General features: G+C 37.9%; 1 protein-coding gene across 10 annotated transcripts in view; it reads left to right on the top strand.

Moving 5' to 3' along the window:
- Positions 1–24835, top strand: part of Anks1b (ankyrin repeat and sterile alpha motif domain containing 1B) — a 1029892-nt gene that overhangs the window by 358563 nt on the left and 646494 nt on the right. For all 10 annotated transcript variants that reach the window (XM_021205751.2, XM_029542211.1, XM_029542206.1 and 7 more), the window contains exon 11: positions 13511–13647. In XM_021205751.2, the coding sequence (XP_021061410.1) occupies positions 13511–13647 (137 nt within the window). The remainder of the gene's footprint in view (positions 1–13510; positions 13648–24835) is intronic.

Here is a 24835-nt window from a genome sequence, read left to right as displayed (position 1 = left end):
TGCCAGTGCAGACTGGAGCCCAGAAGCTGCGTCCCTTCTCCAGGCCGCCCTCTAACCGGCAGTGGACTGGAGTAAAGATGGTTCTCCTTCTGGCTCAGGCCTGGAGACTGCTCCTGGGCAGATACCCCTCCTCGGGCGGGGAAAGGCACCGGATGCTGGATCAGGCCTGGGGACTGCTCCCGGGCGAACACCCCTCCTCGGGCGGGGGAAAGGCGCAGGATGACCAGAACCAGACACGGGATCCTTCCCAGAAGCTGTGAGGCTTCTCCAGTCTGTACTCTCTCCGGCAGTGCACTGGAGCAAAGATGGCTCACCTTCCAGTTCAGGCCTGGAGATTGCTCCCGTGTGAGCACCCCTCCTCGGGCAGGGAAAGGCACAGGATGCCGGATCAGGCCTGGGGACTGCTCCCGTTGGAACACCCCTCCTCGGGCGGGGAAAGGCGCCGGATGGCGGATCAGGCCTGGGGACTGCTCCTGTGCGAACACCCCTCCTCCAATACCACCAATTTTATGGAAATTATATAACTGATTTTCTAAATCTGGAAAGCTTAGATAATATAAATGGGAAATAACTTTTAAAAGACCGTGGTGGTATTGGGATTAATGGTATTTGAAAGCATCTGTAAGAAAGGGACTGAAGAATAGCTTTCTTGATCAATGATATTACCCAGAAAGAGAATCTTCAATAAGGAAGACTAAGTGTAACAGTTTGAACATGGAATGATTGGCACAGAATGATTTTCTAGGATAGGAAAGACAGACGTTATGGCTGCACGCTCTCTTACTCCTGGCCTAAGTACATAAAGGAAAGTTGGTTGAAAATGAAATCGCACATTTGCCTTCCAGTTTGCCTTCTGGAAATCCTGGGACCATTCCATCTGATTCATGAAAGTGTAGAAATGCAATATAACATTTCATAAAATACATCTAAATACATGTAATTCCACAGGCATTTACTCCTGTTATAGTATATGTGATTTCCTTTCATGGCTATCTGCAGAACTTACAGAATCTAACAATATTTCAAGAAAAATATATATTATAGAAGAAACCAATTGAAGGACATTTTATACCAAAATATAAGATCCATAAAACAAATGTGGATTTCTAGCAATAGTAACTCAGTCACCTATATTTAAATATCTTTTTTAGTTGTTGATTTTCACAGAATTTCTCAGAATTTATTAACAAAACCATTATTAACTCCATAAAATATTTAGCACATATTTAATTGACAAATATCTCAAAACAATATTGTATGTGTGCTTATATATACATTAGTAATATGTCACTCATATGTTGCAATATGCATTAAAATAAATACTCTATTATGACTGTTGGGGGGTTGTTGTATTGGGCGGTTTGTTTGTTTGTTGAGAAAGAACTTAAAGTTGGGTGGGTAGAGGGGGGAGGGAATCTGGAAGGACTTGGGGAAGGGGAAGAATATTATTGTTAAACATAAAATTGTTAAGGTGAAATTGTTTTAAATAATACAAAAGATAATAAAGGGTAATTAAAAAAGATAAAATCATGAGTGTCTACTAGACCTCCTATGTTTTCTACTACTTCAATAACAAAAGAATGTGAAAGTAGAAATATACATTTACATGTATTCCTCATTACCCACCTTCCTTCTAACCCCTTTGTCTCTCACTTTCCTACCTTCATTTTCATTTTTAAATTTTATTTATATGATAAAAGATTTGGCAGAATATAAAATAAAACAGCCATTAATAAGATCACTTAAATTTAAACATTTTAGTTGAATATTTAACTTTGCTAATTTTTCAGTATTTTAAGTTTTGTTTTCATTAGTTCTGTATAAATATAGATATTAATTAGGCAACATGAACTATATTGCTTAAAATACATAAATCTATGTTTATAAAACTTTGACTATTCAGTAATTGAGATTGATTCCTACTGAAAGGTCCTCTACTCTAGGTCATGATGGTGGCTTTGAAACAAAGCAGCCACACTGTATGTAGCCTTGACAGAACCCATGATCTGCCCAACTTGGATCACTGAACAGACTGCAGCCTGTTGAGACAGATCAGACTTCACCTAATTTCATCCTTATTCCTCATCACACCCTTCTCTCCTCAAGACTCTCACAAGTTGGGCTATGGGTGTCCTTCTTAACTACACAATTCTTGATTTGATGCTGGTTAGAGGAAAATCTCAAACCACCTCCATCCTCACATCACCCAAGGAGGGGGGGAAAGCACGTGGAAAAAGGATGGAGAGGTAAAAGGGAACAGACCATGAAGAGCCTTATGGAAATGAAGATCTAAAGGGAGAGAGAGGAAGGGGCTAGAAGGAAAATGGGTGACAAGGAATACATTTAAATGCATACTTTCTTTGTTCATATTCTGTCTTTATTGAAGTGATGGAAATTCAGGCTATTCAAACCTATGACAAAAAAAAAATACCATACCCTAGACCGATTGTCTTTGAAACAACAGAAATTCACATCTTATATTGAGAGGCTGGGAATTCAATATCAAGGAACTGACAATTTGGATTTGGTTGGGGATTTGCTTCCTTATGGATGGTTTTTTGTTTGTTTGGTTGGTTTGGTTTGGTTTGGTTTGGTTTGGTTTGGTTTGGTTTGGTTTTCACAATGGAAGTTCACCTGATGGAAGGGACCAGGGATCTTTCTGGGGTCACTCTTGGGAGGACTCTAACACCATTCATAGCATGGGCTTTATCCTCATGCCTTAGTCACCTAAAACATAGCCCAATTCCTACTCTTTAGGAATTAGAATTGCAACAAAACAATGAAGGAACACAAACATCCAGATCCTAGTGTCCCACTTCCCAGGAAGTAGATCCTTACTTACCTAAGCCCACTCATGTCGATGGCTGGGTCAGATACTAACATTTTATACAGATCTGAATCATTAAACTCTTAAACTCTGTCACAAAGTGGTGTCCCTCTACTATACTTCAATATGACCATATCAGACTTGCAGCCATCTTTGTTCAGCTTGGTAATGAAGCATCACACAGAGGAAGAGAGTGCAGACGAACCCACACAGGAAAGAAGTCAGAGCCCTCAGCTTTCGTACCAGGAACCAAGCTGGTTTGGGGAATTACACCATGTTTAATGGAGAAACTAAAATCTAAGTTCCTTAGAAAACAGAAAGCAGAATGGACAGGAGAATGGAGTAGAGGCATAATGGGAACCTAGAATATGACTAACACAGAATGACATCAGACAAACATCGACTTCCATTTTCGTAAGGAAATGGTGTGGATATGATATATACAGAGAATCCAGATGATTTTCTCATGTTTTCATGTGAATTCCTGAAAAAACACACAATAAAAAGGGATCTTAAAAGGAATCAGGAAGCTCGCATATTATTATATTATTATATTGTTTAATATTGTATTTTATATTAATCAAATCTATACAAAACAATATACTCCTATAGAAAGATTGAGCAGGCATTGAATTAAGAGGTTTATACATTTGTTGATTTATTCTTTTGGTGAAGTACCAGTGGGTAGTTTGGGGTCCAATTATTTTTCAAGGCATGGACAGTCTGTGAGAGCATATTATATTGTTAACCTGATTTTCACAATAGTATGCTTTTCTCTGCACTAAGTACCATCTTTTGCTTTGGGGGTTTATTTTTGTTTTATGTTGTTGTTGTTGTTTGAAATGCAAAAAGGACCATTGAGGACAATTGGATTAGGTTAAATCCAGGATTCATTCACCTAAAGGCAGAAGTTGAGATGGCCATTAGCATATAGATTTAGTGGTGCTCTTGGAAGCAATATTTATTGAAGGGAAAAGGTGTTAAGACTTGATGCAATCTCAGTGTGTCATCCAGAATATCCCCAGGGAACTCAAAGATCTGTAACTCTTAAAAGTCATTCCAAGCTGGTGGTAGGTTAGAACCTTTGTCTGCTTGTTCTGGCCAGGCACTGAAGATAGGCTGTTCACAGAAACAGGAAAGTCAGTTCTCACCAAGGCAATCTGGACATGGAGCCAACAGCTATAAATCATCTGAGAGCAATACCACTAATAGCCAGGGGAACAAATCTTGACTCTGATTGTGAACTAAGGCATCAGTTGCACACAATAGTGTTTTTACTCTTTGGTGTATTTTATAAAAATAACAAGAGTGAATGGAATTGTTGACTAGAGAGTTACAAAATGATCAGTCATCATGTCTAAAATGAAGAAATAAGCACATGAGAATCTAGCGGAGCTGATGGAATAGAGAGCATTAGCTGGTAAAAGGGCTGAAGGTCATTCTGGGATTAAATAGTAGGTATCCTGTGGTGGAGGTACATAAGAGAGCAGAAGCGATTGAATAATGTGTCTGTCCAATGACGTTTTCATACTAAATGCCTATTTGCAGTAATTGCTTATATAGATGATCCTGAGTTGGCTTTAGTCATGGCAATCTGAGTAGAAATAAAGTCACAGGAAGAGCAATCAAAACCTTTGGGGGCTAAAGATGATTGATCACCTTTGAAGATTCTAAAGTTTCCCAAATTATGGCAGGCTTGGGGTAGAAAGCAAGACTGGATGATAACTAATATAAGTAAAGTTTATAAATGATATCTGCCAGAGTATAAAGTATAATGGAATCTGATGGCATTACATTCGTTTCTTATATGAATATTGAATGCTGGGACTTAGTTCTAGAATGGTTACTTTCTCTCTAACATGTGTTATAGTTTTATCTGAAGTTTTAGCAAATTAATTTTTCTTCTCTACTGGGATTAATTGGTGACTTGGTTGGTATTTGGGCCTGGAAAGATTATCCTACGGTGTTGCCTGGTCAGGCTAGGTGCTTATACCATTTTTGGATTGAGATAAAAAATGTGGAAGATGATTATAAGGGACCATAGAGATGAGGTAGAGAAAAGGAAGTTGTTAACAATAACAAATGGAAAGCTCACAAACTCAAATAGGACTCAAAATCAGTAGGTCTTAGAACACAAAAATATTGCCAAGGTGATAAATCCTATTGACCCTACCTGAATTCTCCCCCAAGTTCTTGAGATCCTTCTGAATAGAGAGCCCACAGGACACATGAACTTCTCTCTTTCCGCTGTTCTCTTTCTATCTCATTGTTGAGTACCAGTGAGAGTATAATGCTGGATTTGTTAAGCTCTGTGACCCTTTTCCTGCTCCAGGTTGGGGAATAGGAAAAGAGTGGGTGAGGAGAATGGGTGTGTGCTCTCACCCTTCTCTACATGTGGCTCCTTCTCAAGAGCTTGGACTCTTTCATGTCTTTTCAGCACTGGGGTGGCTGGCTTGCTATAACTTCCTGGTATAGCCAGGGTCAAAGGTTGTTTACAGGTTGAATTTGATAAAATACTCAACATTAACTTCGAGTTGCTTGTCAATTATACTATCCCATAGTACATGTGTAGGACTCTTTCCATGTAGAAAAATGTCAAGTAATTATGGCCTTTTATTCAGTTCTTGATATAGATTCAAGCATCATTTGATCACAGGCTGGGCAAAACCAGTGTTTAGACATGCAATGTGGCTGACCAATTCTTCAACAGCTAGTTTTGTTTCGCATACACCTTTCTTTCTTCATCTGAATACTTATCTTGCCATCATCATTTCCATTTGCTTTCACACATACATTCTGAGTTTAACAAGGCTAAGAAATGTGTAGCTCCCTAAACGATAGCATGCTTTTATGTTTCTGACCGTGCGCATTCTCTTTCCCTTGCTTTGGATGCCTTATTGCTAATTCCCCACTCCCAACCCCTTACTCACTCATCTTAACTCCAATATGAAGCATAAATAACATAATTTTATAACTTAATATTTGTTTCTCTATACTATCCATTGCATAAAAATCCCATTTCTAAAAGAAAGGATTTAAAAAAAAAATCCTCTTAGCCCTCCAGCCTCTGTAGCAAACATGTTGACCATGCTGTAGATGTTAGGCAAACATCTAACATACTAGTGATCTGTTTTTGCATAGCAAATTATCCTAGAAATTGTGGGTTAAAGCAGCAAGCATCTTTATTTTCCTGGATCAGGAAATGAGGAAGGATTAACTTTTATGCCTCTGGCTGAGGGTCTCTCATGAGGACACAGTCAGTCTATGGGATAGAACTACGGTCATTTCAAGACTTGACAGAGGGCAGGTGGATTTGCTTCCAAGCTGATTGGTATTGTGCTGCACACATATTAGCTCTTGGTAGATTATTGAACTGATAGCTTCAGAGCCTCTCTATGCTACATTGATGTTTGATACAGTTCTTCATGTATGACTGAATCCTTATTTTCTTAGTACAAGCAATCAGAGAGGTGGAGAACCCAAGACACATCTCAGAAAGAATCTAGTGATTTTTTAATAACTTTTTTCCAGAAGTGACATATGTATGTATGTATATATCATATATACATGTGTGTGTTAGTGTGTGTGTATATGTATATATACACAGCCTGAAGAAGATCAAACTTGGCTTTTAATTATGTGGGAAGAATATTCATATGCCTTATGAATATAGGCATCTGTACCATCTAACACTGTTGGCAAACATTTCCATTTCAAGTACTTAAGTCAAGGTTAAATAGTCTATAACTCGCTCTTTTCCCCCCTCTCTTCCTCCCTTCTCCCCTCTCTCTCCCCTTCCCTCCCTTCCCCCTCTCTCTATCTCTCTCTCTTTCCTGTGCATTTCTTCATTCTTCTGGTTCAAGTGAAGTATCTGCCATTCTTGGTATCAGTTCAGGAGGAAGATGACTATGTGACTAAATAACTATATATGGTTATTTAGTTATATAACTATAACTAACTATGGATCCATTGTTTATTTTCATAGATAATTTTTATTGAGGACCTAATATGTACTATGCAGTGAATTTTATATATACATGTCTCGTTTTTCCTTATTACACTACAATAAAAGCATCATTTCATATATGAGAAAACAGATTAAATATAGCAGGATATCAGCATAGATTTGTCTAATCCAAAATTCTTTGTACAGTTTCTCTCTTTTTCTTAATACTTCTAAAAATATTGCATTTTATTCAAATTTAATTTTCCTGGATTATGCAAATATTCCCATTTCCCATCTACTTGTTTTTTTTTTTTTTTTTTTTTTTGCTTTTTTTCTTTTTTTTTTTTTTTTTTTTTTTTTTTTTTTTTTTGCTCTTCCCGCTTCTGTCTCTTAAAATGACCTTCCCTGTCATTCCTTTCTGAGTAAAGTTTACAGCTACATCATAGAACATTTGAAAAATTATTAATATAGTAACTTGCATATTATTGGGTAACAATATATTTCAATACATATAGTACATTATGATCAAAGAGGGTAATTGACTATCTTTTCAAATGTGTCATTTCCTTCTGTTGGGAACATACAGATTTCTCTCCACTGGCTTTCCGAAGGGTACAATAAATTACTGTCAGCTAAAGTGATATCCAACTATACTTGGTGTTCATTAATTATCTGCTCTTCTCCTTTTATCTAGCAAAACCTCTGATAACCACTAATCTGACTCTACTTGTATACGATCAACATTTTATCTTCCACATAGAAGTTACAGTTTGCAATATTTGCCTTTCAGATAAACTTCTACCTCTTGCTATCTTCTTTAAATCCCCAATTGGAAGAAACCTCAATCTCATTTGTCAGGTGTTTAGTGTTGTCCTTTGTATCCTTGAACTGTTATTCGATACACGCCAGAGAATTGTGTAACAGGTACAAGGCCAGAAAACTGCACAGGGATTATTTTCTATTAATCAGATATTTTTCTTGTAAAACATCAGATAAATTTCCAGTATTTCTAATCTTCTCAGTGTGGAGGAAAGTGACAGTTATACCAAATTACATACTGTGTAGTAACTAAATCTGAATAGAGTCTCATTTCTGCTTGAAACTCCAGGCATGGCAATTTCCTTAGGCAGACTTTTCCCACCTTATTTAATTTTCACTACCAACTACAGGTAGAACATAGAAAACTGTCTTGGACATGGGCTTTATATTGTAACACCCACTGGATTAACTGAATAAATGATATATCAAGGGTCTTTTAAGATAAAATTGACTTCCCAAGATTTTATGTTTAGGCTATCATAATGGCTCTCAGCCTGTGGGTTGTGATCTCTTTGGTGGTCCTATATCTGATATCCCTGTATACTAGTTATTTACATCATAACTATAATTCCTAACAGTAGCAAAATTACCATAGTGAAGTAGCAGCAAAAATAACTTTATGGCTGGGGTTCACCATAGCACGAGGAACTGTATTAAAGGTGGCAGCGTTAAGAAGGCTGAGAACCACTTCTCTAGAAAACCCTATCTGGAAAGGCTGAACAGAGCATTAGAGAAGCCAGATCATCTCCTTCTGAGTTACTAAGAACATGTGTGGTGGTTACGGGTGGCACAGATTTTGCTTTGCCCATCTTGCCTTGCTTAGTATTCCTCAAAGAGTTTTCTTAAAGGATTCACACAGAGGATAAGAGAAGTACATCTACGTGATAAACGATGCAAAAATCAATGCAGTATAAAAATCAAGAGGAACAGATCACAGATTCGGAAAATGAAGATTCTCACTTACAGTTGTGGTTTCTGAGTAGTTCCACCCCTGATTACCCAGTGTTTTGTATTTTGTATTAAACTACTTTAAGAGGCAGTGAGGGATCTTTTGGTTTTTGCTTTGTATAGAGTTATGTTTCAGTATGGAGTCATTGCTTTCAAACAATGAATGAGGTATTGAGTAGTTTCTATGGTGGTTAAATTTATGCCAACTTAACTGCCCATAGAACGCCCACACTTCGCAAAACATTTTTCTGGGATTGTCTGTGAGGTCGTGTGTGGATGCCCTCAACATCTGAATGGTAGACTGAGCAAAGGGATTTATTTGTCTTTCCTCATGTGTGGAACTCGTCCAGTCGATAGATGAGCTAAACAGAGCAAACAGTCTGAACAATGGGGGCTCCCAGCTGTTGGGTTGAGCATGAGAATTTGTGTTTGCTGGGCTAGAGAGTTAGGCTGGAATCTTGGCCCTACTCAGATTGGAAGCATATTAGCCTTTGTAGTAGAACTTAGCTTGGTTTTCTATGCTCAGGACTCAAAGTAGACCTGCATGTTGGCTCCTCTGAGTTCCTAGTTAACAACTGCAGATCTTAAGCCCTCTCTGGCTCTATGGTCTTCTGATCCAGTTCCTGACGGGACACTCTTTGCATGTTTAGACATTTCTGGTTCATTTTCTCTGGAAAACCCTGACAAGACAAGGCCTCAAGAGACCATCTCTCATTTCTGGAACCAAATCTTATCTCTACTAATCTGTGTTAATAAATAAAAATGTGATCTCAAATCTACTCTAATTACTCAAGACCATTTCTGCAGATATGCTATATATAAACATTTCTACTTGATTTTCTTACTTTTTTATGAGATTTGTTTCATCTTCTACACTTTAACTATGGTATTTAGTTTGATAGCAGAAAAAGAAACATTTATTAAACTTTTATAGACCTAACTACAGGTAGATTAGTTGTCTTTCATTTTATCTATATACATAGACTGCAGAAGATAATCTTTACCCCCCCCTCTCTCTCTCTCACACACACACACAAAGAACACAGACAGCTAAACCATCTGACACACATGCTCTTCACAGAATTCAGCATCAGAGCTTGAGTGCAAATTTAGATGCTGTTTTGAACTAATGTGTGATGGAAGAAAGAGAATGAATTACGTTTAATGCTATAGGTTTTTGCTTCAAGAGCCTGAGTGAAAACATATGAAATGGCTGTAGGGATGAACAGTGAAAGTTAAGTGGTATGGAAAACCAAAGCCACAGAAGCAGATCACTCTAGTACTGTAACTATCAGACACAGACTTTTTATTTTTTTTAATTCACTTTACATCCTGATTGCACCCCTGTATCCTCTAAGCACCCCACCCTACAAATCTGTCTCCCCATTGCTCCCTTCCCTTCTTCTCAGAGGAGGGAAGCCCCTCCTTGGGTACCACCCCACTTCAGGGCATCTAGTCACAGCAGGGCTAGGCACATCCTCTCCCATTGAGGCCCAACCAGGCAGTCCAACTAGGGGATAGCAGGCCACCTTGAGTCAGGGACAGCACTGCTCCAATTGTTAGGGGACCCACATGAAGACCACATCTGCTACAAAGGTGCAGGGGGCCTAGGTCCAGCCCCTGTATGATCTTTGGTTGGGTTCAATTTCTGTGAGTCCCCATGGGCCCAGGTTAGTTGACTCTGCAGGTCTTTGTGTGGCAGACATGGACTTTTTAAAAGATGTTCTTTGTCCTGTTCATCTGTCCCCTAGGCATCTGTTCACTTTCCTCTCTTCATCATTCTCTTTCCTACCTACCTCCAGTTATTCACAATGCGAAGAAGTGATGAGCGCCTGAGATGACTCATGAGCTAATTATCCAGTCAGTGCCCATTGTCTAGGGATACTGAAATATCACTGTGTACCTTATAAATGTCTACAGTTATTACATGCCAAATTAAAATATTTAAAATCTCTACCTAAACACATACACTAAAGCAATGTATACTTTCCATTTTCAATAAAAGCCAAGCCTAAGAGATGTGGGTAGCAGAACAATATTAACAATATTAGAGATGTTTAGTAATAAATAACTAGAAGACAGAATTTAAAAGTATAGTTGAAATTAGTAGTTTGTCAGCTCCCTAGGTACAGCTGAAGAAAGAAACAATTATCTGGAAAATAAATATAAGAAACTATTCTGAGTACAATACAGAGACAGCATGAACAATAACACAGAGAGAATGAATCAGTAATACTAATAATGATGATGATAAGCGTTTTAGCTAATATTATTTCATTGGAGTCTAAAAGGCACCAGAAAGGGAACAGAAGCAATAAAGAAGGGAGAGGATGTTTGCACAGCCTTGCTCATGGCTATGGATACCAGCTGCATCCTCTCAGGACTTCAGGCCAGGACCTTAGTCATCTTTGACTTCTTTCTTTCTCTATACATATTCAATACATCACAGAATTATTTTTGTAATGAAAAAATATCTTGGATTGGCAAAACTATTTAGATGTTTTAGACCACACTGGATAGATCCACAGGAAACTAGTTCCCCTGTGTGTGTGTCTCTCACCCACTCTCTGCATCCCTCACTGGAATACAGGAAACTCCCATAGTTCCCTCTGTGTGTGTCTCACACCCATTCTCAGCATCGCTCACGGGAATGGAGCATTTGCAGTAAGTAATGAACCTGCATTGCAGTTTACAGTTTCGTGTAGGGCTTACCTTTGGAGCTGCACATCTCTGGTGTAGATGGAGGTATAATGAGATGTATCCACCCACATTATACCTACAGTATACTTTCTCTGCTCTGAAAGCCCTCTGTGCTTTGCCTGTTTGTCCATTCTGTCCACAGACCCTGACAAGACTCTTTTACATCTATCCTTATGATATAGCATAATGCTTGACATATAGGTGTCCCTGACACTTTTTTTTTTTTAAAGTATGGTTGAACGAATGTCAAGAATGAAGGCCAAAAGGAGAGAATCAGAACAACTTGCTTTTGTCCTGCTAAATAATGAGTTTTTTATTTCAATGTTTATCCACTCAGAAGATTACTCCACGTATCCTGGGATGCCAGCAAGTTCACAGTTATCTATTAAATTTAAGAAATGTGCTCTGGATCATACAGAGGTCCAAGGTCCCTGCACAAATATAGCAGAGGTCTTCCTGGTCAATGGGAGGAGATGTGCTTACTCCTCAAGAGACTTGAGGCCCCAGGGAAGGGGGAGGTATTGGGGGGGGGGAGTAACACCTTCTCAGAGGCAACAGGGAGGAGGAATGGGATGAGGAACTGTGGACAGGGGGACTGAGAGGGGGCAACTACTGGAATGTAAGTAAATAAAAGAGAAGAGAAGAAAAGAAATGTGCTCTGGAAATTTCAAGTTTTGTTTGTTTTGTTTTGTTTTTTTATGAATGACCATTTTATCTAAATATGCCACATTTGAATTTTTTGTCTCATTATTCCCCAGTGAGGCTACATTGTGTGTGTGTGTGTGTGTGTGTGTGTGTGTGTGTGTGTGTGTGTGTGTGTGTAAGAAAGAGAGACAGACAGAGACAGAGAGATTGTTGTGTGTGTGCTTATGCACATGTGTGCAGGGGATGTATGCACACACACACGCATGTTAAGACCAGAGATTCTCTTCTGCTTTCACTTCCCTCTTTCCCTTTTGAAACATGGCCTCTTACTGAACCTGAATCTCTTCTATTTGGCTAAGCTGGCTGGTGAGTGATCTGCAGGGACCCTTTGTTTCCTCCCCAGTGCAGGGATTGCAGATGCATGCCATTACCCCAGTTGTTACATGCATGTTAAGGATCTGAGGTCAAATCCTCCTGCATAAGCAGCAAGCACTTTACTGACTAAACCATCTCCCAAGGCTCTGAAATGTAATTTTATCTGATGGACACAGTTCTAGGGGGATTAATATCCTTTCTTTTTATGAACAAAAGTGCCTTCATAAATTATTCCTTTTTACTTGGGCTTGTAAGCAATGATCATAGAACAGAGAAACCTGTTTATCTATAGTAAATACAGTCTTAGTCTAATTTGCATCAGTTCGTATGTATGGGACATAAAATTATTGGGACAGAACTGAAAGCATAACAGAAGTGAACATCTTGCGGATTCACATTTGCAGTAATTTTCATTCAAAGCTATGAAAGATTGTGGTTTATTATTACGCAGATAAACTTCCTGTTGTGCTAACCAATATTATATTATTTTCTATCCATTTCAAAGAGTTTCACATATTTCTAAACTGTTCCTCAGATATTATTATATTTGGGTTTACATTGAAAAGGGAAATGCAGAATTCCAAGTTATTCTTTTAAAATTTTTATTCTCCCCTCCCCCAATGCAGAAAACATTAGGTAAGTTCATTTAGATCCTGAAGTTTCATTCATTTTAATTTTGAACATAGTGGTTTATATGATTACCTTCTATGGATAAAATTGTATGTTTATGTTCTATACAAATGTCAGGTTTGATTTTAATTAAAGTTCTGTGATCTAGGGATATCTGGGCAAAGTTATCTTAGGGGCTTTATTTTGGGTTTTAGGAATCAAGTGGATATGAAATTCCTTCGTAATAAAAATGGGCTTTCAATAGAAAGATTGGAAATTGTTGGTCGGTTTCATCATATTTCAAAACTATATTATTTTTCAAATAAGGAGATGGCCTTTCATTTAGTGATGATGGTGGTCTTAGGGGCTGTCGAAGATGATCTGTCATTATAATAAACTGAATATTGCTCATTCATTCAGGAATTACACTGCAAGCATTAATATTCATCATCTTGAAGGAAAACAGAACATTCAGTATTTTTTTAAAAAAAAAATACACCACTGAGCATAGTCTTAATTATGATATTATAATTGATATCAGCTTTAAGTTGAAATATCAACTCATGTTCATGAAAATAATTTCAAGTCTTGAGGGGTAAACTGACTGATTAAGTTCATGGCAGTTCTATTTTTGTTCACAGATAATACCTCTGAGGTAGCAATTACTGCTCCAGGAACTAGTCACCATAGAAACAGCTCTACAGGCCCAACACCTGACTGCTCACCTCCATCCCCCGACACTGCCCTAAAAAATATCGTAAAAGTTATCCGACCTCAGGTAAGTAAGTACCCAGGATGACATTGCCTGCTCTGTAACGCTTGGTTGCTTGGTTCTGAACTAATATGTGTAAAATGCTGTACTCCAATGCTGGGGCTATTTTGTAAGATAGAATAGATTTTTTTTTTTTACATTAAGAGAAAGAGATTTCAAATAGGCTGTTTGCTTCTTATGAAGTTCATAATAGACACTGCGCTCTCTATTAGCTCTTGGAAAATGAACTTTTATATTATGAGAGGGATTCAGTGAAGCTTAGAAAAATGGCTGTTTCACATTTTCCTCTGAGCATTTATGAGGCTGTGGTTGTTGAGCTGCTAGTGTGTTCTGAAGCTTTCTGTGGGCGCACTGCTTGTGTTGATTTTTCTATCCCCAACCCCAGTGAGCTGATGCGGTTTGCTTTCCCTTACTCCATCCTGGTGTTGGGTACCACACTACCCACTCTCTGTATTGTCCTCCAGGGTTCATGGTCTCAGTAATCTGCCTTTACCTTTTGTTCTTTTTCCCATTCCTGTCACTTGCCTGAATGTTTTCTCCCCCTCATCCCCCCTCTCTTTCTGTTGGATTTCCCAGTAGGCGGTTTGCAGGCAAGCTTTAGAAATATCATTGGGACAAGCTGTTCTGTGATATTTCATTGAAAATAGCACTTATAAAGCTGTTTGCATTATATTTTTGCCAACAGATGGACCTAGAACATGGAATTGGTGGTATTCTCAACCTGGCTCTTTCTGAATGGGCTTCATAAAATCCAAGAGGGGGGACTTGGGATCCAATCAATGCCTTTCTGCATTGCTGAGACACAGAGCATGAATAGACCCAGAAGCCAGTCTTAGTGCAGTCATATCTAAGACTATGCAAGCAACAATTGCTTTAATAAATAGCATTCTTTCTTATAACTTGCTTTAGATTATTTTATGACAGTCTCTTTCTCAATAGCATTTCAACTTCATATCCCAGTGTAGTTTGTAGAAGGCTTTTGTATAAATTATTTCATTTAAGCGTCATTGATCCCCAGGGAATTTTTAGGCTGAAGTTCAAAGATACTGGCGTTCTAATGGGTCGAAATTGGCCACCTTCTAGGGAGCTCCTTTGATTTCTCTTAATATAACAGCAATTTTATCCAGTCCTACTCAGTGATTAAAATCTACTCAGGAAACTGTGTGAGTCATCTTTGTGACAACCCAATGTACACATGTAGCATTGTTTAGGCACAGGTAACGTTGTAATACCTCGAATGTACATATGTAGCATTGCTTAGGCACAGGTAGCATTATAATACCTCGAATGTACACATGTAGCATTGTTTAGGCACAGGTAATGTTGTAATACCTCGAATGTACATATGTAGCACTGCTTAGGCACAGGTAACGTTATAATATCTTAGTCTGCAGAGTAAGAAAATGTTTTCAAGCATCTTACCTCAATATACTTGATGGAAGCAACAAACACCAAACCTGGATTCCGATGGTGGGTGCCACAATTGTGCTCACTGCTTCTCAATCTCTGTCCAAGGGCTTTGGTATGGTTGTGTACTTAACAGAATTCCAGTACTTACATTAAAACCATCTGTTCTTATGCACATATATAAGATGCTGCCCAACATATGTTATTAAAATGCATTATTAAATATTAGTTATTTTTAATCATGTATAAATCTTCTAATTTAAATTTTCTTGGTCATTCCTGAATGAAAAACAAATTCCTGAGAGATACTGGGTAAGGATTCTCCACCAAAAGAGAGGAAGAATTAGTCTTCCCCGGGGAATAGACCCCTAGTTAGTTATCCAATACCAAGTGATCCACCCTGAAATGATTTACATGCAAGCAACAAGATGTGGAAGCAGTTCATTGTATACAGACACACACACACACACACACACACACACACACACGATGTGTTACAACAATAATTATGCAAAAAGAGGAGATAGATTTCAGGGAGCTTAACAGAGATGATGGGATGGTTGTAGGGATAAAGGAAAAAATGCTATAATTATCTTTAAGCAAAAAATTAAAATCTAAAACTTTTACCAGGCATGGGTGGCAGTGCTTGAGAGGCAGAAGGGTCAAAGATCGTGCATAGCCTAGTGAGTTTCAGATCAGCACGAACTACACAGTAATACCTTGTTTCAAAAAAAAAAGAAAAAAGAAAAAAAAAACCTGTGTATTAGTTCAAGATGGAATATTTGAAAAACTTTGAAGAAAATTAGAGCTAGCAGAAATAGCACCTTGACTTTACTCCTGTTCTGGTCCCCTTATGATTCCTGGGGCTCTTTGGTCCTCAGTCATTACAGACAGACAGAAGTATAAAATTCACATGGACAAAATCGTGAAAGAATAATGGGTTAGGATTGTTTATTTCTCTTCTTTTTTTTCCTCATTTTTTCCCTTTTATTGAAAATAAATTCTCCTCTCATACTATATCCTGATTATAGTTTCCCCTCTCTCCTGTCCTCCTCTCTCATTAGAAAAGAACAGGCTTCTGAGAGAGAGCAAGCATGCTAAAATGAAATATAGGACAAAACAGAAACCATCAGGGCTGGACAGGACAAACAAACAGAAGGAAAAGAGCCCAAGAGAAGACAAAAGACTCAGAGATCCACTCTTTCACACTCTCAGGAGTCCCATAAGAATACTAGACTAAGAGATATTTTATGTATGCTATGTTCACACAAACATGGACATGTATGTGTAGGCCCTGTGCACTCTGCCTCAGTTACTGTAAGTTTATATGAGCTTTGCTGGTTGATTTAGAGGGCTTGTTCTCCTGGGGTCTCTCCATTCCCATTGGATCTAACACTCTTTCTGTCGCCCTGAACTCTGAGGGGAGCGATTTGATGGTGACATCCCATTTAGAGCTGTGTGTTCCAAGGCCTTTCTCTTTGGAATGTCTGGCTGTGGGTCTCTCTGCATGTGTCCTATCTTCAGGAGGAAGAATTTTCTCTGATGACGGACAAACAAAGCACTGATCTATGAGTATAGTAGAATATCATTAAGAGTTATTTTATGAATTTTTTTTTTTTTAGATCAGTAGTGTTTGCTTATACCCTTGGTCTCTGGGCTAGCTCATCTCTGGGCTAGCTCATCTCTGGTACTTGGTCACCCAAACAGGGTTGGGTACAGGTTCCATCTTTTGAGGTAGACCTTACACCAAATCAGACATTGGTTGGCTATTCCCACAAGTTCTATGCCACCATTGCCTTGTACATCTTACAGGCAGGACAAGTTGTATGTCAGAGGGTTTGGAGCTGAGTTCGTGTTTACGTTTCTCTTTTGGTAGCCTGCAGAGTACCTTTCTGATCCAAAGGCACAAGAGCACAGGGTCGTGAAGGCTCTATGTAGGCACCAGCCAGCTGGAGTTTCCATGTTCAGTGAGCTGTGTGGGTGTTATCTCTGGTAATGAAACCTCACTGTCAATTTGCAGAGAGAAACTCACTGTCTTAGCAGCAACCTGGGTTGTTTGAGGATTTTCATGGACCTTTAGACCAACAATTCAATTAAATTCAACTCAGTCTTGAAACTTTGTTTAGTGACAAGAGATGGCAGGTTGGGATTCTGTATCCCTCATTATTAGGAGATTTCATTAGGATCACCTTCATATATCTTAGGAAGTTTCCGCTGTGCTAGGTTTCCATATCATCCCTTAAATGCCTCTCAATTCTAGCTGTCTTCTCCCCTCCTCTATCTCCCCTCTCCTCCTCACCTGATCCTCTTGTTCCCATCCCCACTTGCCCTTGATCCCTCCCTCTGTAAAATCTATTCTTTTCTTTTTTTTTTTTGAGAGTTAATCTTTTTTTTAATTAGATATTTTCTTCATTTAAATTTCAAATGCTATTCCAAAATTCCCCTATATCCCCCTGCTCCCCAACCCACCCACTCCTGCTTCCTGGCCCTAGCATTCCCTTGTACAGGGGGCATTTAATCTTCGTAAGACCAAGGGCCTCTCCTCCCAATGATGGCCGATTAGGCCATCCTCTGCTACATATGCAGCTAGAGACATGAGCTCTGGGGGTACTGGTTAGTTCATATTGTTGTTCCTCCTGTAGGGTTACAGACCCCTTCAGCTCCTTGGGTACTTTCTCTAACTCCTCCGTTGGGGGCCCTGTGTTTCATCCAATAGGGTACTATGAGCATCCACTTCTGTATTTGCCAGACACTGGCATAGCCTCCAAAGAGACAGCTATATCAGGGTCCTGTCAGAAAAATCTTGCTGGCATATGCAATAGTGTCTGCATTTGTTGGCTGTTTATGGGATGGATCCCTGGGTGGGGCAGTCTCTGGATGGTCCTTCCTTCTGTCTCAGGTTATATTTCTCTCTCCCAGGAAGATCTGATTCATGTGTTCTCCCCCTTGTCCTTCCTCTATAGCTAACCTCTCTGGGTCTATAGATTGAAAGTTGGTTATCACTTATTTAATGGATAATATCCATGTATAAGTGAATACATGCCATATTTATCTTTCTAGGTCTGGGTTACTTTACTCAGGATAGTTTTTAGTTCCATCCATTTGCCTGAAAATTCCATATTTTTTAATAGCTGAGTGATAAATAATCCATTGTGAAAATGTACCACATTTTTTATCAGCTTTTCTCTTGAGGGGTATCTAGTTTGTTTCCAGTTTCTGGCTATTTTATATAAGGTAGTACTTAAGAGCATAGATTCAAAAATACCCAATAAATTATTTGCAAATAGAATCCAAGAACACATCAAAAAGATCATCTATTATAATCAAGTAAACTTCATCCAAAAGATGCACGGATGGTTTAAGGTACAGAAATCAATAAATATAATCCACCATATAAGCAAACTGAAAGAAAAAAATTATGATCATCTATTAATATGCAGAAAATGTCTTTGACAAAACCCAACATCCCTTCATGATAAAAATTCTGGAATGATCAGGGATACAAAGGACATGCCTAAACATTAAAAAAAAAGCAACATATAGAAGCCCATAGCCAACATCAAATTTAATGAAGGATTGCTAGTTTCAAGACAGGGTTTGGAAACCAGAAGATATGCAAGAATGATGGATAGATGGTGGAACAGAAGTCTCTAGTGTGCATTCAAATAGCCATAGTCAGGGATGAAATATTGTTCTAAAGAAAAGATCATTATTGGTTAGCTTGTATAAGTGCCTATATTGTAAGTACTAGTTAATCCTCTAAAGCACTCATGATTTTAGTTTTGTGGAAATACAAGAAATCTGGTTAAAATCACTTTTGGATATTCAAGCACATTGCATCCATTTACTAACACAATTTTTTAAAAGTTAGAAATCAAAGGCATGGCCTAGCTCATGGTAGAAAATGGTTCTACCACTGAGCTACATTCTTAGCACTAAATAATAAATCAACAACATAGTTGATGTAGAGTTACACTTTTAAAACTAAAGGTGAGAGACCTGTGATTCAGTTCTCAGACGGTAGAAGGAACTGATTCCCAAAAATTGTCTTCTGACCCCCACATCACATCATGGTACATGCACATCCATACTCCCCCCCCCACACACACACAGATGAACACACACATGCACACACACAAAAAAGTTAATTAATTAATTAATTAATTAAAAAGCTTTAAAAAATAAAAGGATATATACAAACCTTATCAATTTGTATTTCCTTTCTTGTGCATTCTTTGACCATGGGAGGAATATGTGAACATGTGAGCTGGAGGGTAAACTTGACCCTATTCATGGAAAATGGATGTTGTTTAGGTAGCAGGAGCTAGACCACTTATTTCCTTGGTTTTCATGCACATCTTTAGCCAGCTAAGTCTGTATTCTGCGTCTATATGGAGACCAGCCGTGGCAAAATGGAACCCTGGATTACAGAGAGAAGGAGCATATGCAGCATTGTGGGTGTTCTGATTAACATGTTAATTACCTGCAAGCCGCAGACTTCCCAGAGTCCTCTACTGAAGTTGTTTTTGCTCTGCGTGTTTATTAACTACCTAAGTCACAGCTGCTGGTTTCCGAGTCCTGTTTGATCTCCTCACCTATATTTCTTTGGGTCCTTTCATGTCTTAAAAGCCTCCAGATTGTGAAACATCTTATTTTTAATTAATAAGAACTGAAATATTTATATGGTACTGGCTTCTCTTTGTTTCTCTCGAAAATATTAACCTACGAGACTGAGTTTTTCTGCTTAGAATAACCCACAGGCTTCTACATGAAAAGAATAGAATGAATGATTTTTACACTTGAAAATACTTAAAAAAAATCTTTTGAAAAATTAAGTGGATGCATTGACATGCAAATTTTCTTTCCACTAAATAATTACATATTGCTTAAATTTGACTTTTTGTTCCTAAACTGACATATAAAATTGTATGTATTTATAATCTACAGTAGTACATTTAGATGAATACATACTTTGTGAGGTAGAAAACCAATGTCATTAGTAAATGCATTCCCTCCCATAATTTTGTGTTAAGAACATTTAGCATCCTCTTCCTTAGCATTGCATATCCAGTATGTCATCACTTACATAGTCACCATGGTCTAGATAGCTTTCCTGAACTTACTTCTGTCTAACTATGAATACTTATCTCTGATTTCTGATTAGCATCTTTTAACACTATTTTATCCCTATCCACCCTTGCCACTGGTACCCACTATTCTGATCTGTATATCTATGAGATTATTGACTCTTGTATTTCATAGAAAAGTGAAATTGTACAACAGTTACCTTTCTGTGTCTGGCTTAACATCACTAATTGTCAGGGAAATGCAAAACCATAATGAGATACCATCTCATTCCTTTAAAAAAAATGGCTATTATCAGAAAGAGTGGGAAATGATAAGCATTGGCAAAGATAGCCTGAACTCTTGCACAGTGTGAGTAGAAATGTAAATTAATGTAGCTATTATAGAGATCTGTGTGGAGGCTCCTAGGATGCTAAAAGTTTGAGTACCATATAAGAGAACTTACCATATGTTTTAGCAGCTCTCTGACTGGGTGTAGATTTAAAGTCAGTAGGTTAATGAGAGATCTGTGTTCCATGCTATCGCAATGCTAATCTAAATAGCCAATGTAGAGAATCAACCTCCACATGACAGAGCAACATCCAACCATACAAATGAAGAAAATCATATCATGTTGATGACACATATGACCTTGGAGGATGTTAAGTCAAAGAAGTAAAATGTTTTTTTTTTAATGTTTCATGGTAAAAACCTTACAACCTTTCCAATAAAATGCACAGATCATAAGTGAACAGATTCACACTTGGTCTGTTGTACCTGTGGGTGTAATCTTGCTCAAAGCAGAAAGGAGAACTGCCATCACTCCCAAGAGTCCTCCGGACCCCTACTGGGAAATCTCCCTCATTTCTGCCTCATGTTGGTTTCGTGCCACAGATTAAAATAATCTATTATTAGACTTTATATACATGGGATCCTTTTAAAATTCCATGTTAATGGTTTTTTTTCTAAATGAATAGTATTCCATTGGATTAATATACTACAATGTATTTCTTTGCTTTCCTGTTGATTAGAGCTTGGTTTAGTTTGTTCATTGTTGTTTTGTTGTTGTTGTTTTGCCTTTAAATTTTTACTTTGCAAATTGTGTACAGTGTTTCTTGATCATATCCATTCCCTGCTTCCTTCCTCTAACCAACTCTCTTAATCCCTCATATATCTTCTTCCCAATTTCACACACACACACACACACACACACACACAGACACACACACACTGACATATGCATGCATGCATGGACGCACGCACATGTGTGTGTGTGTGTGTGTGTGTGTGGGTATATATATATATATATATATATATATATATATATATATATATATACAGAGTCCAATTGTTGCTGCTATATATGCATGAGTGTGATGAGTGTGTGGTGTCATCCATTGGAGCATTGGTCACCCTCCAGAGAAAAGTGACCTTACCTCCTCCAGCCAATAGGGACATAGGGGCGCAGACATAGGAGCCCTTCCTACTCCATATTAGAATTTTTAGCTGATTTGAGCTATGCATGTCTTGTGCATGCTGTGAGTTGTATTGTTCACAATTACATATGAATATATTTGTGTGTTTTTATAATACGTTTTCATGTAGATACATGAGAGGGATGATTGAGCTTAAGGTAAATAATTTTATAATTAACTTTCCTGCAGTCACTACATTTTATAACCGCCAAAAGCAATATATGACAATTTTAGTTTCTCTGCAGTTAAACTTGATGATCATTTTTTTTTTTTTTTTGCCATCCTTATGGACATGAAATGATTCGTCACTATAGTTTAAGTTTTTTCTGGTGACTAATGACATTGAGTACCCTTTCTGTGGCTATTACACATTCTTATGAGGAACTTCTCTTCATTTTTAATGGAATTTCCAACTTTTTAATTTTTGGTTGAGAGTAATATTGCATATGTTCTCTTGTAACTCCCAAATATTTCCATTGGCCGACACATGCATTGTGACTATTCCCTTACAATCTCTAATTTGGCTACACATTATTATGTGCATTATTGATGAATATAATTTTAATTTTCTAGTTACTTGTTTTTGTCTGGTATATGATATATTCTCCCACATATTATTCTAGAAGTTTTTTATCATGTTTAATCTAAGATCAGGTTTATAATCTACTTAGACTATCTTATATGTTAATTAGGAGTCAAGATTTGGTTTTGACTACCAAGATAAAAAGACTTTACGCACTAAGATGAATAATATTTTTTGGATTTTAACTATTTTTACTATTTCTAAATGTTGCTGGTACTTAAAAAAATCAATTAAATTTTATGTTATATATTAAATTATAGTTGATTTTGCTTTTATCGTCATGATCATTATCATCATCATATCATCATTTACATTCTGATATCAGTTTCCCCACCCTCCTTTCCCCCCAGTACCTCCACCACAATTCCCTTCAGCTCTCCCACATCCACTCCTCTGTTTCTCTTCTGAAAAGGACGGGCCTCCCCATTGATATCACCCAAATATGTCATATCAAGTTGCAGTAAGACTGGGCACCTCACTTTGTATTAAGGCTGGACAGGGCATCCAAGTAGGAGGAAATGGTCCCCAAGGCAGCAGAAGAGTCAGAGACAGCCCATGCTCCCAAGAACACCAAGCTGCACAACTGTGACATATGTGCAGAGGGCCTAGGTTTTGCTTGTCTAAACAGGGCTTTCCACAGGGCTCTCTCATGTCAACTAAGTTTAATGACAGTTCACCTTTGCTTTTGTAAACTTCATGCCCTTTCTTCTTTTTCTCCTAATTGTGACTCCAGTAGAAGTCATATGATGATGCAGCAACTCTAAAAATCTCTGCCTTGTTTCCTGCCTTTGGGAGAAAGAATTTATTGTGTCAACATAAATGGTAGCATGAGTTTTTGTTTAGGGATGACTTTACTCCTGGCTTGTTGAGAATTTTTTTTTAATTGGATATTTTCAAATTTTTTCCCCTTTTCAGGTCTCCCCTTCGGGAACCCCCAACTCATCACCCCACCCCTGCCTCTATGAGAGTGCTCTCCCACCCACCCACCCACCCTCTCTGGCCTTCCTTCCTGGTATTCCTCTACACTGGAGCATCAAACACCTCAGGCCCAAGGGCCTCTCCTTCACCTTGTGTCCCACAAGGCCATCCTCTGCCACATATGCAGCCAGAGCCATGAGTCCCTCCATGTGTATTCTTTGGTTGGTGATCCAGTAACAGCTTTCCCAACTATTTTTGTCTGTATGTGATAGAAAAATAAGTCTTTCAGGATTTCTTTGTTTTCAGGTGCTAGTTTTGAATGCAAGGTCTTGGGCTTATTGGTCAAGAGTTCTTTTACTGAACTACATCTCCATCACATATTTTACATCCTTAAGAAAATCCATGTTAATATAACTTTGCACTTATGTAATAGTGATTGTTCCAAAAAATAATTTGTTATTTTATTTCTGTAGTGCTGAATGCAGATGAGACCCTGGATAAAGTACCCATGGTAGACAGGTGCTTTGGTATCAAAGATATAAGGGTATCAAAAATGAAGAATAATTTGGAGAGATTGAATAGTGTGTGGGAACTATATTAAGAGAGATAAGGATAGACTTGAACAGAGGGGGACTCTGGTTAGATTAGGTGACATGTCAACCTAAAGGATATTCTGCTAGACTTTGTGTGTTCTCAGCAAGCTAAAAACGAGTTGGTTTAATAATTATCTTAAATGTCATCTCCTTCTGCCATTATTAAATAGAATCCTGAACTGAGATTATATAAAACTCTTGCCAAGTCTAGAATAATATTTTCCTTGGCACTGTAGGGTTATGGAATGCATATGTTCAATCTTAAAATTAAAAGCAAGAGTGGGTATGTAAAAAGCCAAGTCATATAATTGGGGAGAAAACAGAATATTGCAATGAATTACAACAAAAAGATCAAAAGAACAAAAGATCTTCAAAAGAGCAGTCTCCAAATATTTATTATTGAATATTAAACCATTTCTGTTATATAGAGAGCATGTATTTCATTTATTTTTCATAAAAGTGCTATGAGAAAATGATACTTTTTCTTTATTTTAATAATTGGGCCTGAATCGTAGAGAGGTTGAATAATTTTCTCAATGTGACACAGCCACTAACTGGAAGAACTCTGAATCCCCAATGTCAATAATCTTTCTATTAATGTTAATTAGCTCATTGGGGAGAAAATGATCAAGGTTGTGCATTCATATTCCAGAGGGATAAAGTTTGAGAGGAGAATAATGGACTGGAAAAAAGAAAGATGAGCAGAAACATGGATGGCCAAAGTTTATAGCCCAAGGAGGAAAACACAGAGGTTGTGTCCTTTGTTTGAAGTCTTAAAACAAAAGCTGGGCTAGAAGAGTTGGTTGCCAATCAACATTAACCTAATAATCATAGGTAAATTTTGGAAAGAAAAAGTGGAAAAAAAGAAGTCAGTTGAACCTACCAATCCATCAGCAATTCTCCACAAATTAGGATTTCCTAAGGAGCTTTTCTAAAAAAAAAAAAAAAAAAAAGTAGTTAAGCTCCATCCAAAACCAATTAAACCCATCTGAAGGTTAGCACACAAGGTCCTGGCCTTACAGTGTGGTACAGACTGATAAACCCTTTCAATGAAAAATAGAAATCAAAACTTCAGTGACTACATCAAACCTAGGGAACTGTACAGCTTAGCAGTAGGCATGCGTAAGTAATTGACTCAGACCTGTGACCTGCTG

Source organism: Mus pahari, chromosome 9, assembly GCF_900095145.1.
Source record: "Mus pahari chromosome 9, PAHARI_EIJ_v1.1, whole genome shotgun sequence".
NCBI classification, from domain to species: domain Eukaryota; kingdom Metazoa; phylum Chordata; class Mammalia; order Rodentia; family Muridae; genus Mus; species Mus pahari.
The sequence above is the reverse complement of the archived record's forward strand: the minus strand, read 5'-3'. Positions and strand labels throughout refer to the sequence as shown.